The following is a 16,606-nucleotide window of genomic DNA, read 5'->3' on the forward strand; positions in this document are numbered from 1 at the left end:
GGCGGAATCATAGAAAGCGAGATGGATAGGAAATCCGACGAATTCTCGACAAAGGAATAACCCTCCTTCTCCCCCAACAATCCCAGGCAAGGCTACTTCAGATAAAGAAAACGAGAAGGAGGCGAAGGAGAAGGATCGTTTTGGCGCTAGTGATCGCGATAGCGATCCAGGCATCAGGTAGTTTAGTGTGAGCGGCGGCGGTGGTCAGAACGAAGAAGAGACAGACCAGGAGTGCGTCGAGGGGAAAGATAATGGAGGGAAAGATAATGGAGGGCAAGATAATGGAGGGCAATGCTAAGCTATAAGTAGGAAAGCCAACTACATATTCAGCGAGCAAGGCGTATTCAAACACGGAAGTCTTCTTCCTTCTTATTGTGGCATTTTAACCTCCTACAGGTTGGATTTTTTTTTTTTTTAGAAAAATACTTTTGGAGTTCGGACGTTCTTGATACGCTGAAGAACTTGAATATTATGGATGAAAGAAATTGGGTTCTCACTTTTTGAAGGGTTTCGCGTATCCGGATGTTGAATCTTTGATTTATCCGATCGAATATTTAAGCTTCTACTACTCGTATCATGTACTACTAGTAGTTCTTCGGTAGAGTTTGCTTACCCCATGCCCTCGAGGTTCTACATGTACGACTCATGCGTGCTCCGCATGTCGGCACAAGAAATCCTGCCAGTGGGCAGCAACTTGTACCACCCAAAGCCAAGGATTCTTCAAGCGAAATGAACCCTGCGGCAGATATAGCCTAGCCAGGAAAGGGCATGTACTTTGATTATCAACATTATCACTACTAGTACCACTGCCGGTGGCAGTCAGGAGATCTCCAAGTTGAGAGGACACGCTCGGAAATAAATCATCTGAACTTGCAACATTTGGAGGTGTAGGTGACACAAGCTCTTCTACTAGTACCAAACTCAAATATGATCATCTCCTAGTTCAAAATTCCAAGTATTTCATGACAGACAAACAGAATTACCAAGCCCAACATAGGTTATATTGAATGGCAAGTCCTGATAGCATCAGAAAATGCTAAACGCATTCTAGATCATGGCGGAATGTATACATAGTTGGATCAAACGTATACTACGGGTAATGATAAAGGCAAGTGGAGAGCGACATTCGGCTAGGGACCGGACCCGTGGTGTTGGGCCATCCAAAGGGGAAAGCAAGAAACAAGATAAACCAAATGAAATGTGATCTGCGCCATTGTTAATCCATCCATCCAAATGCTCGTCTTGAGACCTGTCACAGACAGGTATCCATCAACAGTCTAATCTAGACGACAACAGCATCGTGGATCTCGCTGTAGATAGCACCCAGCTCCTTGTGGAGAAGCTTCTCAGCATCGCCGACGATCTTGCGAACACGGTCCTCAACCTTGGCCTCACCGGCCTTGTAACCACCCTGGGCAATAATCTCGGTGTAGTTGGATGAACCACCACCGTTCCAAGCGAGCAGCTAGAAACAAAAATCAGCATGTGGGGAGCTTTTTTTGGGATCACGAAGGAGAAGACTTACGTTAGGGGTGTCAGAAGGAATGTCGGTGAGGGTATCCTGGGTGGCAATGGTGATCAAAGCTTCCTTAAGCTTCTTAGGAGTGATACCCTCGACCGCGTAAGCAGAGTCAGAGGCAGGCTGGAGAGAAACGTAGTAGGCCAGAAGACCAGCGATGTGGGGCGAGGCCATGGAAGTACCAGAAATGATGTTCACGGCGTGCTTGCTGCCGGTCCAGGTGGACTTAATGTTCAGGCCAGGGGCGAAGATGTCAGTGCACTTTCCGTAGTTGGAGAAGTAAGCACGCGAGTCCTCCAAGGTGGAGGCACCAACGGTGACAGCTTTCTCAGCAGCAGCGGGAGAATAGTTGCAAGCATCGGCGTTGTCGTTACCAGCTGCAACAGCAAAGTGGATACCAGCATCGACAGCAGCGTTGACAGCGCGATCGAGAGTGACCGAGCTACCGCCACCCAGACTCATGTTAGCAACGCTGCCTTTGAAACCCTTGACCTTGCCAGCCTTAGAGTCCTTGGTTTTCTTGATGTGAGCCTCGGCAGCCCACTCAACACCCTTGACGACATCGGACATAGAACCCGAGCCATTAGAGCGGAGCACCTTGACAGCGTAAACGTTGGCCTTCTTAGCGACACCGTACTTGGCGCCAGCGATAGTACCGGAGCAGTGAGTTCCGTGGCCGTTTCCATCCTCATCTTCGTCACCAACGGGGATGGTCTTACCCCAGGTGGCACGGCCCTCAAAATCAACGTGCTCGATGTTGGTACCAGTGTCAATCACGTAGGCATCAACGCCCTCACCGCCTTCAGCAGCATACAGGTACTTGTTAAAGGTACCGAAAGAGAGGCTATCACGGTGCGAGATACGAGCCAGACCCCAAGGGGCGTCTTTTTCCACTTTGGCATTCATTGTGCGGACTTCAGAGTCCTTCTCGATGTACTCAACCTACGAAACATGATGATTAGCAAGAGCTCTCTTTAATGGACTGGAAGCGACTGTTGTTGCCGTTATTACTCACATCCGGGTGGCGGCGGACCTGTTCGATCACATCTTCGTGGAAGTGACCGGAATATCCCATGAGTGAATCAGCTACGTGGAAGGTGTGCTTGAGGCCCAGATATGCCTCAGAATCGAAGCCAAAAAGCGAACGCTTCTTCAGCTCCTGGCGGCTGTTGCTTGCGTGGATGTCCTGCACCCAGCTGTGATGAGCAGAAGCGGCCGAGGGGTCGACATGCTTCTTGAACACGACAATATAGCTGTCTGGGATCTCCTCTGCATGTGTAGATGAAAGGATAGGGGCAGCTCCGTTGTGGATAGACTCTGCGGAGAAGCTAGGCGCCGCAGCTGCGAGCAGCGGGAGCACGGTCAAGCCGAGGAAGCCTTTCATGATGCTGAGACTCAAATAACGGAAATAGGGAATGAACGGGAAAGATAAAACAGTATTTGTGGATGAGCAGGTCTTGAAGAAAGGATGGGAAAGATGGGGGAGAGGAGGTGAGGAGATGAGGAGACGGAAGCTGAAGGAGGCCGGAGTCACCTTATCTAGGGTGACCAAACGGCAGGCGGAGCAGCGATGATGCAAGCAGGAGCTTTACAGTACCGTAACAGGGATCCATGGGGGGCGGGTGACCTGGCGGTGGGTCTTCCAGGCAATTGATTGGCGCTGGCTGTCGATCATTGGGTGGGGAGGGGCGACCGGGGGAAGCTGAGTCAGTTTCGTATGGTAACGGAGCTCCAGCAGGCGCTAATTTGGGCACACGAGCAGGGCGGACTCCATTAGATTACAATGAGGAGGCGGAGTATCGACACCATTCTTACACGGAAATCGGAGGAGTCATAGATAGGCGCTTATCGGGAAAATGGAGACAGTGTATGATGTGCTGGAGCTTCTCGATACGCAAATACCGCCGATGAGGAGATCCGCATGGAGGCCTACAGAGAAAGATACCGCAGATACCGGTGGCGTTACTTGACTCGGTTATTCACGAACCGTGGAATTGCCATTTCAGCCAGCTTAATCCAACTCTAAACTTTGGAAGCGAATATACGTGACCACTTTGTACGAATGGAACACGATTTGTCCGTACATGAAGGCTACCCGGGTACTCCGTACCTGGCAGCCTCTCATACCATCGCACGGACTGTCTTGCGTGACGGATACAGGCAACTGGGCCTCCGAAAGTCGCGTGCTTAACTACAGAGTTCCGCCTGACGGCATTATTCATCCTCTCCATCATCGGGTTCTTGGAATGAACCCTTGAAACATTATCACACGGGTGTCCTGGGTGCTACAAGGAAGAAGCGCTTTTGCAGGGTACCATGACATGGATCACAAGGGACGATATTCCCCACAGGCGTTACTCCATAGGGTGATCTCTACTATCAAGGTCTAGCCCAGCCGTCTATCTCGCCTATCTTTTATCGCTCTTATCGGTAGACTTGCCCCAACGGGGGCTGCACAGCCCTGCTCTCCTATACTGCGTAATGTACACACATAGCAGCCCCAAGGTCACCTGACATACTAGACTCCCCGCGGGTGGTTGTAGAGCCTCGTCGATCTCAAAGAGGTCTGTAACGAAAACAGCACTAGGTCCCGGCGCCTACTCGTCCCTTCTCCGGATGGCATGCTCTAGTGGCTAATCCGAAACTCGTCCCCCACTTCCGCCGCTCATACCAATGCAGACCGCCTCAATCGCCACGCCAAACGCGCATTCACGATCTCTGGTGGTCACTCGCCATCAGCCCGGTCGTGGATAAGATTTGGAGATGTCTCCGCCTCTCCACCCTCCCTCGCCTTCGGGATCGACGGAGCGATTGGCGGAAGAGCTTACACCCGCCCTCGACCAGCTAAAATCCCTCAATTCTACCGATGCCATAAGCCTCTCCGACGCCCTCACAGCTACTGAGCCTCTCTTACGCCTACGACATACCTTTATTGATACCCCGCGCCCACGAGTCGCCAAGGATGCGTTCCGTCACTTGCAAGGCTTCCAGACATTCCTGGCTCTGGCGGACCAGCTTGAAGGGCTATACGATACGAATAGCTTGACACAAGAGGAAAGAAAGAGCACGCTAGTTCTGTTCAAGGATGTACTGGGGGGTCCTGGCAGAGGCGTTGAAGGAACATTCTGGGAACAAACGATATTTCGCCCGCAAAGTCCCGGGAGGAGGGACACTGGCTTTGGAACGGACGCTTGAGCGTCTTGTTTTGAAGATAGGCCAAGCTGAGGGCGAGTCTAAACAGTTATACGGTGCAATTCTCGCGGCAGCACTTTGTGCAGAGATCGCAGCAGACCTGTTCCTATCGCTGGAATCAAAGCTGCCCGAACAGAGCTCGGTAACTCCCGCAGACGTTCGAAGTGCCGTGGACCAATTGCTGGGTTCTACAGAGACCGTCGAGGTTCCAGAGCTCCTAGGTCCTTTCATTCGAGTGTGGTTAAACCAATCGATGTCTCAAAGCGAGAGTATACTTTGTCTAGCTATTCCTGCATGCCTATGCCAGCTAGCCTCGCAGTCCCACAGAAACGTTGTAGCTCTGCATGCCACAGGCATGTTGACTTCAATACTTCCACTCTTGTTCGAAGAGAGCCGGCCTGAGGCTGAGAGGGCACTCTATCAAGACCTCGCTCGATTTCTCAGCTCCCAGGGCATGAATAGCTTGGAAGATGCTTTGGGACTATATCGCCAGGCCCACGAAAATCCAAAAGTCTTGAAGTTCTTATTATCTGCGCTCAAAGGCTCCAAAGAGCCACCTTTTATTCAGTTCGACATGTCTCTCCACGGCTTCTGCTCAGTGGAGTTTGCGACCCTAGGTCGGGCCTTCCCTCCAAACCTTTCGGCTGGGTACACTCTGGCAACCTGGGTAAGGTTCGATGAATTTGATATCAATACCCACACCACTATATTTGGGGCTTTCGACACCACCCAGACATGTTTTGTTCTCGCATACGTGGAGAAGGATACCCGGAACTTCATTCTTCAAACTTCAATCCGTGGGCCTCGTCCAAGTGTTCGCTTCAAATCTGCCAAGTTCCAGCCTGGTCGCTGGTACCATATCACCTTGGTTCATATGAAGCCGAAACCCACTACATCTTCCAGAGCTTCCTTATTCATAAACGGAGAGTTTGTTGAACAGCTGAAGATCAACTATCCTTCAGTCCCAGCGAGTAGTAATCCAATCAGGCCTCCTCGGATTCAAGCGTTCTTTGGCACGCCTCAAGACCTGGCAATGCGTCTTGGAAAAGGTGTATCAACTTCCAGATGGTCGCTTGCTAATGGCATGTTATTTGATGAAGCTTACAGTGATGATATGGTGGCAGTCTTTTTCAACCTTGGACCACGCTATTACGGAAACTTTCAAGACTGTTTGGGATCCTTTCAGACGTATAAAGCTTCTGCAAACCTCAACCTGCGCAACGAACACCTGCATCCCGGAAAAGAAGAATCCTCTGATATTGTCACTGCAATCCGGAGACGAGCAGGCACCCTGGTCCGTGAAAGCTCAATCTTGATTAACGTCTCCCCTGTCGCTGTTCTCGATGACGATGACAACAACAATGTAGATGAGTCACAATTGATTACGTGCCTCTCGAAACAGGCAGCGAGGAGCTTGCAGCAACTCACTAAGGCCGGTGGTAATACTGTTGCCGTCAATGGAGCTACTCCCGCAATCAATGATGCCTTGACCCAGCCACAGGGAGTTGGGATACTCGCTGGAGATCCTGTGGTATCGGTTCCTTGGTCATTAGATGATGTCAGTTGGTGCCTGGGCGGTTGTGCTGCTGTTCACCTCAGCATGATTCAGGCATCCGAAACAAGCGAAAGCCTCTGCTTGGCCGTTGAGGCTCTTTACGAGGCCGTGCAAGATAATTGGAGGAACAGTGAAGCAATGGAGCGAGAAAATGGCTACGGCATCATGGCAGCTCTTCTGCGGGAGAAATTGGGGTTTCAACCCAGCAACGTCCCAGGAGTGAAGGGTGCAATTACGAGTCTCGGTGCTGACGGGAACGGCCTCTTACTCTTGAACCTGCTGCGCTTAACACTTGGGTTCGTCGGTTATGACTGTGATCAACCAAACCGATCTATCATCACCAATCCGCTGGCTTATCGCGTCTTGCTGGTAGATTTGGACATATGGCGGCACGGCGAAAGCTGCGTACATGAATTGTACTTCTCACAGTTCCGGACCTTTGCTACTGAGAGCGACTATCGACGATTCAATGCAAAGCGACTCGGAAGAATGCGCGTCAGTAAAAGATTACTAGAGACGTTAAAAGATGGCGAGGTCACGCAGGAAACCTTAAAGCCATGCCTCTCTGCCTTCTGCTCCCTGATCGAGAGTAGCATGTCGCCAGATCTACTCAGATCGCTAGCTCTTTCTATCACTTATACTTTGCACATGCCGAAGCCAACCTCTAGCCTGCAAAAGAAAAAGAGCTTACGCTACCTAGGAAGTCCCTCCCGGCCAGGGTCGGCAAAGTCTCAAATCCAGAAGCATGTCCCCGCCACCACAATGGGAATCGAAATGCTTCGTTTATACACTGCTGTATTGTGCAATCCACTCGACCAAGCGCCATTGAAAAAGTTCGCTAAAGCAGTAACAAACAAGGTTTGTCGGGCCGCTAAACACATCGCTCCATATTCTAACGTTTGTTACACAGTGGCTTCTGTACCTTTCATGCGAGGATGAGCCGGAAGTTGTCGTCCTCGCCACCAAGATCTTGTCCAGGCTATTGGTCATCCATGGAAATGGCTACAGTAAGAAATTCTCCCAAAAAGAATGGAGGCTACATCATTCTTGGGAACCATCTCAAACGATGGTGGAATATCCCGGCTCTGTGGTCTATATGTTTTGCTCTTCTTTTCGGCCGGGACATTGCCCTACTAGACCTCGATAGATCTTTTGATGTTGGGGGACTTTTGAAGGTCTTTCTACAGGATGGTGATATTCGGATAGTCACCCAGAGATGCTTCCAGCAATTACTGGGATGTTGGGCAGTGCGCTCAGGAGTAAAATGTTGTCTGGGGATCTAGACCACCATTCTACCACTCCCGAGAGCCTCAAGATGTCTCAGGTCAGCTTAAATGGTACGTACAATGGAGGCCTAGTATTGGTTGGGGGGGTTGGAGATGTTATCTTATTGACATTATCTTTTCTGCAGATGTCCCGTTGTCAGACCGCCCATCACATGCATTCCACTTGATTTCCTCTATCATCGAATTCTTTCAAGAAGCACGGCGCATTTCACGGACTTTCAAAGAGTTTACCTTGACATCAAACTACGTCCAAGAGCTTTTAGCTGTGCTCTACCCGATTGTTGTAACCGTGGATGCCATTAGTCCCAGAACAGAACTGAATACTTCCCAGGGTGGTCTTTTATTTGATGAGAGTAACATTGCCCTCAGACCACGCTCAAGTGCTGCAAATGTTCCCTCTGCTCTTCAGACTTCGACTGTTGAATTTTCGAGCAGTCCTGATGAAGCCCCAGAATATGGACGCCGTGGATCGTTCATTCTAGTTTCTCCTGATAAGTCGAAGCGTCAGCCCTCTTCAGCGCGCCTTCGCAAAGTGGCAAATCCCACCTTCACAGGAGACGATTCGAGCAAAAAGAGCCCCATCGTGAAATTGATATTTGGGCTTGTACTCACAGTATTCGAAGACCAACTGCTAGAACGCAAGGACTTCTCTGGGCTCGGACTATACCATAAAAACCCGCCCGGGTTCTTGGAGCATCAGGCTTATTTCAGTTCCTGGATTTTAACCAGCCTCTTGTCTACGGTGAAGGACCTGCCAAACTCGAAACCTAACATCCTCCACGAGACTCGTACACTTACCAACATCGGCCGTTTTGCATCTCACATCGCCGAGTCAATATACGAGGGTTGGTTCATGGATGGCGCAAGCGCTGCTTTGGAAGCCCTCGGCTCGATCATGGAATACCTTCAACGCCCTGACATATCGTCCCTCAAAAGTATCCGACTTTGCAGCCAATCAGTTGATGCAATCCATTCTACATTATATAGGATAGTCTTGTTCCAGCTGTCTGAAGCCGATGAACCTGACTCCCTTGCCGTGCTGAAACGGCTCAGCTACTGGCAAGTGGTACTCTTAGCTCCTTTGGAGTCCCAGACAAAAAACCTTCAGTTACTTAGTTATCTCCTTTACACTAAGCTTATCAGCACAAACGAGGAGATTCGCCTGGCAGCAGTTGGTCTTTGGCGAACAATCCTAGTCCAAAAGCCGGACGAGATAACAGAATTGTTAAGCCACGGTCCACCGACCCTGCAGCGACGTCTGGCTGACGGCTTTGAGGTCTTGTCTGGAATGGAGGACGAGGCATTTCTCAACTGGATCGACGAGCAGCGTGATGACCTCGATGCCCTTTTCTTTGGCATTATGTCTCGTTCATGGGATAACTTTGTACAGGAGGAAAATTCCAAGATTCAAGAGTCTGCCAAAAATCGAATTACCAAGCGCAAGGACCGACTCAGACAATGGGCCCAATTGGAGAAATTTGATGAGGATGTCATGCGAAAGCACGAAGCGACCCTGCCCCATTGGATCTCGAACATTTCTGCATCGGAATTCCTCAAGTCCCGAAGATTTGTACAGGATCTTCAGGATAACTCTTCTTTCATGTGGTCCGCATTCTCAAGCCTTCTGTTGGACCTCCGACGACCGGGCGGCCTTCTCGCAGAAGACAAGGACAGAAAGTGGAGACTCGATCAGACAGAAGGACGTAGTCGCATGCGGATACGGCTTGTACCAGACGATTCAGGTGAACATCAGGACTATCAGCCCAAGCGAAAGGCTTCCGAACCTCCAGCTGTGAAGATCGACACCCGGGTTCGCGCATTGTCAGACGGCCAAGACGGCCTATCAACACCCATCACCGAAGAGTCCGAATCAATGGAGTCGGAGCGACAGGATGCTGATACGGACGGTCAAAGTATTCTAGAAGAGAACTTTGAGATGATTGACGACCCAAAACTGGAGATGGAAGAATACGAAGACAAAAATCGCAGAGTAATGCGATCTCTCCAGAGAGGCGATCAAGTCCAAAGCGTATGCAACATGTCCCGAATCATCGGCTTAGAGGCTGTTGAAGGCCTCTTAATCCTTGGTAAAAACTGCATCTACATCCTTGACAGCTTCTTCCAGCGTGCAGATGGGGAAATTGTGAATGTCTGGCAAGCACCCCCTGATGAGCGAGACCCTTACGTCCGGATGATCGCCGGACGAGAATCCAGCGACCGCCGGTTCCATGAGCATGAAACCCGCAGTTGGAAATGGTCCGATCTAGTGAGCGTCTCTAAACGGCGATTCTTATTCCGTGATGTTGCGCTCGAGATCTTTTTCACAGATGGCACAAGCTATCTGCTCACTTTTTTCTCCGCTCGTGTGCGAGATGAGCTTTCTGCACAACTTGGTACCATGGCTCCCCAGGTCACTGGTAGCGCTGGACATTCTCGGCCCGAAGATATCTGGCGTTATGAGACTTTGCGTAGTCAAGAGGACGAACCCAGATCCCTCGGATCGAAGTTTGCTAGTGTCTTTGGGCATCTTCCCTCGAATCCCGCTACCCGCAAGTGGGTTCGTGGAGAGATCTCCAACTTCCATTATCTCATGCTGATCAACACGCTGGCCGGGAGGACATTCAATGACTTGACCCAATACCCAGTCTTCCCATGGGTACTCGCTGACTATACAAGCGAAGAACTTGATTTGAATGACCCCAAGGCTTTCCGAGATCTGTCAAAACCCATGGGCTGCCAAACGCCTGAACGAGAAGCAGGGTTCCGGGAGCGATACAATGCCTTTGCTGAGATGGGTGATGACAATTCGCCTCCTTTTCACTATGGAACTCATTACTCCTCTGCCATGATCGTGAGCTCGTATCTGATCCGCTTGCAGCCGTTCGTTAAGTCATATCTTCTCCTCCAAGGTGGGACTTTTGACCACGCGGACCGCCTCTTCTATTCCATCAGGAAAGCCTGGGAATCGGCTTCACGGGGCAACATGACAGACGTGCGCGAGTTGACCCCCGAATTTTTCTATCTTCCCGAATTCCTCGTCAACTCCAACAAGTATGACTTTGGACTGCTCCAAAACATGACCACGGCAATTGACTCAGTGGAGCTACCACCATGGGCCAAAGGCGACCCTAAGATCTTCATTCAGAAACATCGTGAGGCTCTTGAGAGTCCTTACGTCTCAGAAAATCTGCACCACTGGATCGACCTTGTATTTGGTAGCAAGCAAAAGGGCGAGGCAGCAATTGAAGCGGTCAACGTTTTCCATCATCTATCCTACAAGGGCGCCAAGGATTTGGACGCCATCGACGATCCAATGGAACGGCTAGCAACTATTGGCATTATCCATAATTTTGGACAGACGCCACATCAGGTCTTCCAGAAACCCCATCCACCACGAGAAGATCAGCGTCACCGCGTGCCGAGGTTGGACACACTTGCGGAATCTCTAACCCAAATGCCGTTATCTCTGCTTGGTATGATATAAAGTGACGCCCACTAGCCGAATGTGTATACTCTTGCTGACACAGTATTTCCAGACATCGAACAGCGAGTCGCCACTCTGTCCATGAAGCAGGATCGATTGCTTTGTACTGCTGCACTTCGGATCAACGTCCCACCCACCTATGATCATTACATGGAATGGGGATTTTCCGATGGAAGTGTCCGATTTTACGCGACTGACAGTCGCAAGGTATGTTGCCGATTAAGTATAGATAACTACCTTGGTGCTAATATTCCTAGCTCCTTGGCCATTTCGAACATCTCCACGTTGGCCAGCTATCTTATACTAGCTTCGCGGACTCTCGCACCCTCATTACCTGTGGCACCGACTGTACAATCTCCTTTTGGACAGTGACCGCAACCTCTAGGGCAGTAGACCTACAACCCATTGGGTCACTCTTTGGTCACCGCACACCAGTCAAAGTCCTCGCAGTCTCTCGATCGTTCAGTACTCTACTTTCCGCTTCGAACGATGGCCAGATCATGCTGTGGGATCTCAACCGACACTGCTTCGTGCGATCTTTGCCGGCCGATGGCACTGTTGACGTGAGTACCTATCACATTTACAACCTGGCTCCTATATTAACTCATGGCCTGCAGTGCGCCCGTATCAACGACGTCACGGGCGACATCGTTGTCTGCCGAGGCAACCGCATTACCCTGTTCACGTTGAACGGCGATGTCTTGGTGGATCAGCCCATTTGTGAACCCGGCGAAGACCACGTCTTGTCCTGCGTGTTCTACGAGGGAGTTCAAAACGAATGGCTGGAACGCGAACTTGTGCTCACCGGCCACAGCCGCGGCGTAGTGAACATCTGGAGCAAGACCATCCGAGGCAGCCAATTCGAGCTGGAACTCATCCGACAATTGCACCATACAGACAGCAATCGCGACAACGGCGCCAATATTGCCGTGGGTATCAGCTGTATCTTAGCTCTGCCCCTGGTGGTATATACCGGTGACGAGGCTGGACGAGTGGTTAGTCGTCCCCTGTTGAAATGCTTCCCTCCCTCCCAGTGCGATCCTGAATTTGGGATCAGTGTTTGTTGCCGGGCCCCCACTAACCGAATCCTAGTATGAGTGGAACTGTATCCAGCGGCACTGAAGTGGCAATGATGGGCTCCCGACAGCAAAACCCGTGCGGCTAAGGACTGGATCTTCAAAACCAGAGTCACTTCCCAGCGGCCTTCCCGTTACACTACTCCATGCGGATCTTTTTCTTTCCTGGTGAACTGCAAGGCCCATTCGCGCAACTCTTTACACGTCTTGAACTGTATGGGATCGTACGAACTCGACTTAAAAAAATGAAAGTTTGAAAATTATAGAGTACGGCGTTCGTCGGATAGTTACTTTGAGGGGTGGGGTTACTTTTTGTCTTTCTTGCTTTTCTATTCTTGCATGTTTTAAAGCCGCATGACGCATTTTCCCTTGACCCCGGGGTTGGGTTAGCGCTGCATATGAATTGAACAGGGCCACACGGATCCCTTGATTTGCGGAGAAGATCGCGATATTTAACCGGGTCTCGGTGAGTGTAGTTGCAGCGCGCTGCAGTAGTGGACGGGGTGGACCGTTGGCCGGTCGACCATGCTCCGGCTCGATCGGAGCACACTGGGCCGCCTCTAAAGGCCCCAGCTGTGGTGGTAAGGAGTGATATTTGGGGATATGAGAAGATTGCTTTCATTTTTCTAGAGAACTACTACAATTGGGTCCTGGCAGAGGACGATTGATGATTGGGGGAGCATGAATTCAATATGATGTGTCGAGCATGGAGGGGTAGAAAACGTGAGAAACAAGTGACTTCACCGTGCAGCGTCATAGGCCCCACCTTCATCCCACCTGGAGGTTCAGCAGGTTAGACTCACCGGTACTTGGCTTAACTATGGCAAATGGCGGCGAGGGGCAAGTACCTCCGTAGTTCTAAGGTCGCTGTTCCAACGGATTCTGGTCTATGGCTCCCCGCCTTCAAATACCCTGCCAGCGCCACCTATCTTCTTCACCCCAACTCATCTCTACAATCCTCTCTCCAGAATCACAATGACTTCTTCTCTTGAGCAACTGAAGGCCACTGGCACCGTCGTGGTCTGCGACTCTGGTAAGCCCCACCGATCGCCAATCTGCATGTCGAACCCCTCACTAACTCTCGTGGAATAGGTGACTTTGCTAGTATGTATCTCTTCTGAGCCCAGATCGCCACTCGAATGGCGACAACTTCCCCCGGGCGTGTTATACATGAAAAGAATTGAGACTAACTAATCCGTAGCCATCGGCAAGTACAAGCCGCAGGATGCTACCACCAACCCCTCCCTGATCTTGGCTGCTTCCAAGAAGCCCGAATATGCGGCGCTGATCGACGCCGCTGTCGCCTACGGCAAGAAGAGCGGCGGCTCCATCGATGAGCAGGTTGAGGCTACCCTTGACCGTCTCCTTGTTGAGTTTGGCCGCAAGATTCTTGAGATCATCCCCGGCAAGGTCTCCACCGAGGTCGACGCCAAGCTGTCTTTCAACACCCAGGCCTCCGTCGACAAGGCTCTCAAGATCATCAAGGTATGATCCAATCCTATGCTAGCTTCGTGCCTGCATCGAAATATGCAGATATGAAGAAGGGATTTCCCCAAAGCGCTGGAACAAGGGATGCTGACAACGCACTAGCTGTACGAAGAGAACGGTGTCTCCAAGGACCGTGTCCTTATCAAGATCGCCTCCACCTACGAGGGTATCAAGGCCGCCCACATTCTGCAGACCAAGCACGGCATCAACTGCAACCTGACCCTGCTCTTCTCCCCCGTCCAGGCCATCGCCGCCGCCGAGGCCGGTGCCTTCCTGATTTCCCCCTTCGTCGGTCGTATCCTCGACTGGTACAAGGCCGCCCACAAGCGCGACTACGCCGCCACCGAGGACCCTGGCGTCAAGTCGGTGCAGACCATCTACAACTACTACAAGAAGCATGGCTACAAGACCATTGTCATGGGTGCCTCCTTCCGTAACACCGGCGAGATCACCGAGCTTGCTGGCTGTGACTACCTGACCATCTCTCCCAACCTTCTGGAGGAACTGTACAACTCCACCACCCCCGTCCCCAAGAAGCTGGATGCTGCGTCCGCCGCCAATCTGGATATTCCCAAGAAGGAGTACCTCCACAACGAGGCTGACTTCCGCTTCGACTTCAACGAGGAGGCCATGGCTGTGGAGAAGCTGCGTGAGGGTATCTCCAAGTTCGCCGCCGATGCCATCACCCTCAAGAACCTTCTCGCTGAGAAGGTTAAGGCTTAGGCTGCCTGGTTCTTGTTGCGCATTCCCTTTGTTTCCCGATATCCTCTCTTCCCGGCAATAGGCCCTATGATTTGTAAATTGGCGATCCCTGAGAAAAATCTTGGAATCGGTAGATATGAATTGATGAAATATTATTCCTGTTCAATCTGAAATTCGCAACTGTAACTGTCCTAGCCACTGCATTCTGGAAAAAGTAGATCGATACAGAACCAGCTGGAAGGCATTCTAGCTCTTGATGAGCCACCCAAATGCTGGACAATATAAATCAGCCCTACTAGAGTGGCACCTCGGAAAGTATTTGAACCATATATGTGGAGGGCCAGCGCTGTCACGGTAAGGCATGCTTGGTTTCTAATAAGAATGGCTTGTACCGGGCCATCCGAGGCGTTGAGCTCCTAAAGCCGGAATCTGGCCAGGTCGGCTTATTCAGAGTCCGCACCTGTGCGACCCCGCAGCAACAGCGTCACCCTGTGTTACCCATCAGGGTCCAGAGACTCAAGAAACTCCGAAATGGACTATAGCAGCCAGATTCCAATTGCACCTTAGGATAACAACTGTAAGCATTATGATTCTGATCTATAGAATACTGCGTACATAAGGAGCGACATCGGGGTTGGGGAACTCACGTCATTTCCCCTCGCCGTATTTCCCGCCCGCTTAGGCAGGTGGGGGTGTCTTGGTGTGGTAATAGATGTACCAAGTACCTCTGGTGGCACCCAAACTGCGGAAAATTACACACTAAAGGAAGTAGTTACAGGTACTGGGTACCGCAGAGCTATGAGAAACTGCTTGTTCCGGTATGGGCGTATAAGTCACGTCAACATCATCCGCCTATATGAGGGCCCGCCCACCTCTTGCCTCTTTTTTCTCCCCAGATTACCCCTCCTTACAGGATCATACATTCGATTTAAATCACCGTCAAAATGGTTAAGGCTGGTAAGTGCATCTGGTCAGAAGTATCTATAGATCTGATTCCGTGCTCCGACCTCATTGGGCCCCCTCTACCCCACGGACTGTGGCGAAAGGACCTTGGGGTGAGCACATTTGAGCACCTTGGGGAAGACAATGGGCCTATCGGCTCTGCTTCCTGACTCAGATTGCTCTCCACCCTTTGTGCGTACCCCGGGTACTCAGGGCCGTTGCATTGCTGTCGATGGCAATTCAGAGCTCCCTGGGGCTGCAGGGGTGAGAAGCTCTGATCGGCCCGTGCCTCTGGGACGAGCCTTCCGGCTATGGCATGGCGATCGGGGCTTGACCAATGAACCGCACGCGAAGAAGATGATCTATAGGCTAGATCAATACCTCCAAGCAAATGAGAAGCAGAAGAAGAATGATGTACTGACATCCTTCAGTTGCTGTCATTCGCGGAGACTCCAAGATCTCCGGCACCGTCACTTTTGAGCAGGCAGACGAGAACGCCCCCACCAGCGTCTCCTGGAACATCACCGGCCACGACGCCAACGCTGAGCGAGGTTTCCACATCCACCAGTTCGGTGACAACACCAACGGCTGCACCTCCGCTGGTCCTCACTGTAAGTGCCAGCACAATATCGGATGCAAGCATCGGGCTAATCATTCGTCAAGTCAACCCCCACGGCAAGACCCACGGTGCTCCCCAGGATGCTGACCGTCACGTTGGTGACCTGGGCAACTTCAAGACCGATGCTGAGGGCAACTCCGTTGGCTCTGTCCAGGACAAGTTGATCAAGCTTATCGGCGCCGAGAGCGTTCTTGGCGTAAGTGAAACTCAAATAATGTGCTTACACAAAGACTAGAGCTAATATGATTCCAGCGCACCCTGGTTGTTCACGCTGGCACTGACGACCTTGGCAAGGGTGGTAACGAGGAGTCCAAGAAGACTGGCAACGCTGGTGCCCGCCCTGCTTGCGGTAAGTGCAATATAACCTTCAAATCGAAAGAAGATCAACGCTAATTGTAACAGGTGTCATCGGCATTGCTGCTTAAATGATGGATCGAATTATCAAGATCTAAAAGTTCAGGATAGCACCTGGCTAGGAAGAGATGAATTGAATGTGACACTTTTTACCGTCTCCTGTATAAAGCATGTAGACATGGCAGATAAGCTCGCTATCTTAGAAGAGTAAGACCTCATCCTGGCGTGTGCCTTCCAGAGCAGAGTGGAGTATCCGATCTTCCATTTGCCCATCTGCCGGCCAGACCGCTTTCCCCCACAGCAACGAGCCACGTTTCGCCTCCGTGAACAACTCCTTTACTTCCCCCAGCTTCTTTTTTTTTTTGTTTTTCTTTGTTTTTCTTTTCCTT

General features: G+C 51.0%; 4 protein-coding genes across 4 annotated transcripts; 3 read left to right on the forward strand and 1 right to left on the reverse strand.

Moving 5' to 3' along the window:
* Window positions 1-1,282: 1,282 nt before the first annotated feature.
* On the reverse strand, window positions 1,283-2,903 carry N7468_008181 (S8 family peptidase; the record flags this gene model as incomplete). The annotated part of the gene is made up of 3 exons (XM_058477477.1): window positions 1,283-1,465; window positions 1,526-2,461; window positions 2,535-2,903. The coding sequence occupies 3 exons, from the start codon at window positions 2,901-2,903 to the stop codon at window positions 1,283-1,285; spliced, it is 1,488 nt and encodes a 495-aa protein (XP_058327822.1).
* Window positions 2,904-4,282: 1,379 nt separating this feature from the next.
* Window positions 4,283-12,158, forward strand: N7468_008182 (Beige/BEACH domain protein; the record flags this gene model as incomplete). The annotated part of the gene is made up of 9 exons (XM_058477478.1): window positions 4,283-4,616; window positions 4,675-7,124; window positions 7,177-7,273; window positions 7,550-7,603; window positions 7,678-11,025; window positions 11,089-11,243; window positions 11,294-11,599; window positions 11,654-12,031; window positions 12,129-12,158. 9 exons carry the CDS (start codon window positions 4,283-4,285, stop codon window positions 12,156-12,158), a joined length of 7,152 nt encoding a protein of 2,383 aa, XP_058327823.1.
* Window positions 12,159-13,087: 929 nt separating this feature from the next.
* N7468_008183 (sedoheptulose-7-phosphate:D-glyceraldehyde-3-phosphate transaldolase TAL1) lies at window positions 13,088-14,323 on the forward strand (the record flags this gene model as incomplete). Its single annotated transcript, XM_058477479.1, has 4 exons — window positions 13,088-13,145; window positions 13,205-13,216; window positions 13,314-13,597; window positions 13,703-14,323. 4 exons carry the CDS (start codon window positions 13,088-13,090, stop codon window positions 14,321-14,323), a joined length of 975 nt encoding a protein of 324 aa, XP_058327824.1.
* Window positions 14,324-15,246: 923 nt separating this feature from the next.
* On the forward strand, window positions 15,247-16,288 carry sod1 (superoxide dismutase SOD1; the record flags this gene model as incomplete). The annotated part of the gene is made up of 5 exons (XM_058477480.1): window positions 15,247-15,259; window positions 15,676-15,855; window positions 15,908-16,059; window positions 16,116-16,212; window positions 16,266-16,288. 5 exons carry the CDS (start codon window positions 15,247-15,249, stop codon window positions 16,286-16,288), a joined length of 465 nt encoding a protein of 154 aa, XP_058327825.1.
* Between the last annotated feature and the right edge of the window lie 318 nt (window positions 16,289-16,606).

The sequence above is a fragment of the Penicillium chermesinum genome (assembly GCF_028974085.1).
Source record: "Penicillium chermesinum strain IBT 19713 chromosome Unknown utg000006l:1.0-2335141.0:1.0-2336784.0, whole genome shotgun sequence".
Classification (NCBI taxonomy): domain Eukaryota; kingdom Fungi; phylum Ascomycota; class Eurotiomycetes; order Eurotiales; family Aspergillaceae; genus Penicillium; species Penicillium chermesinum.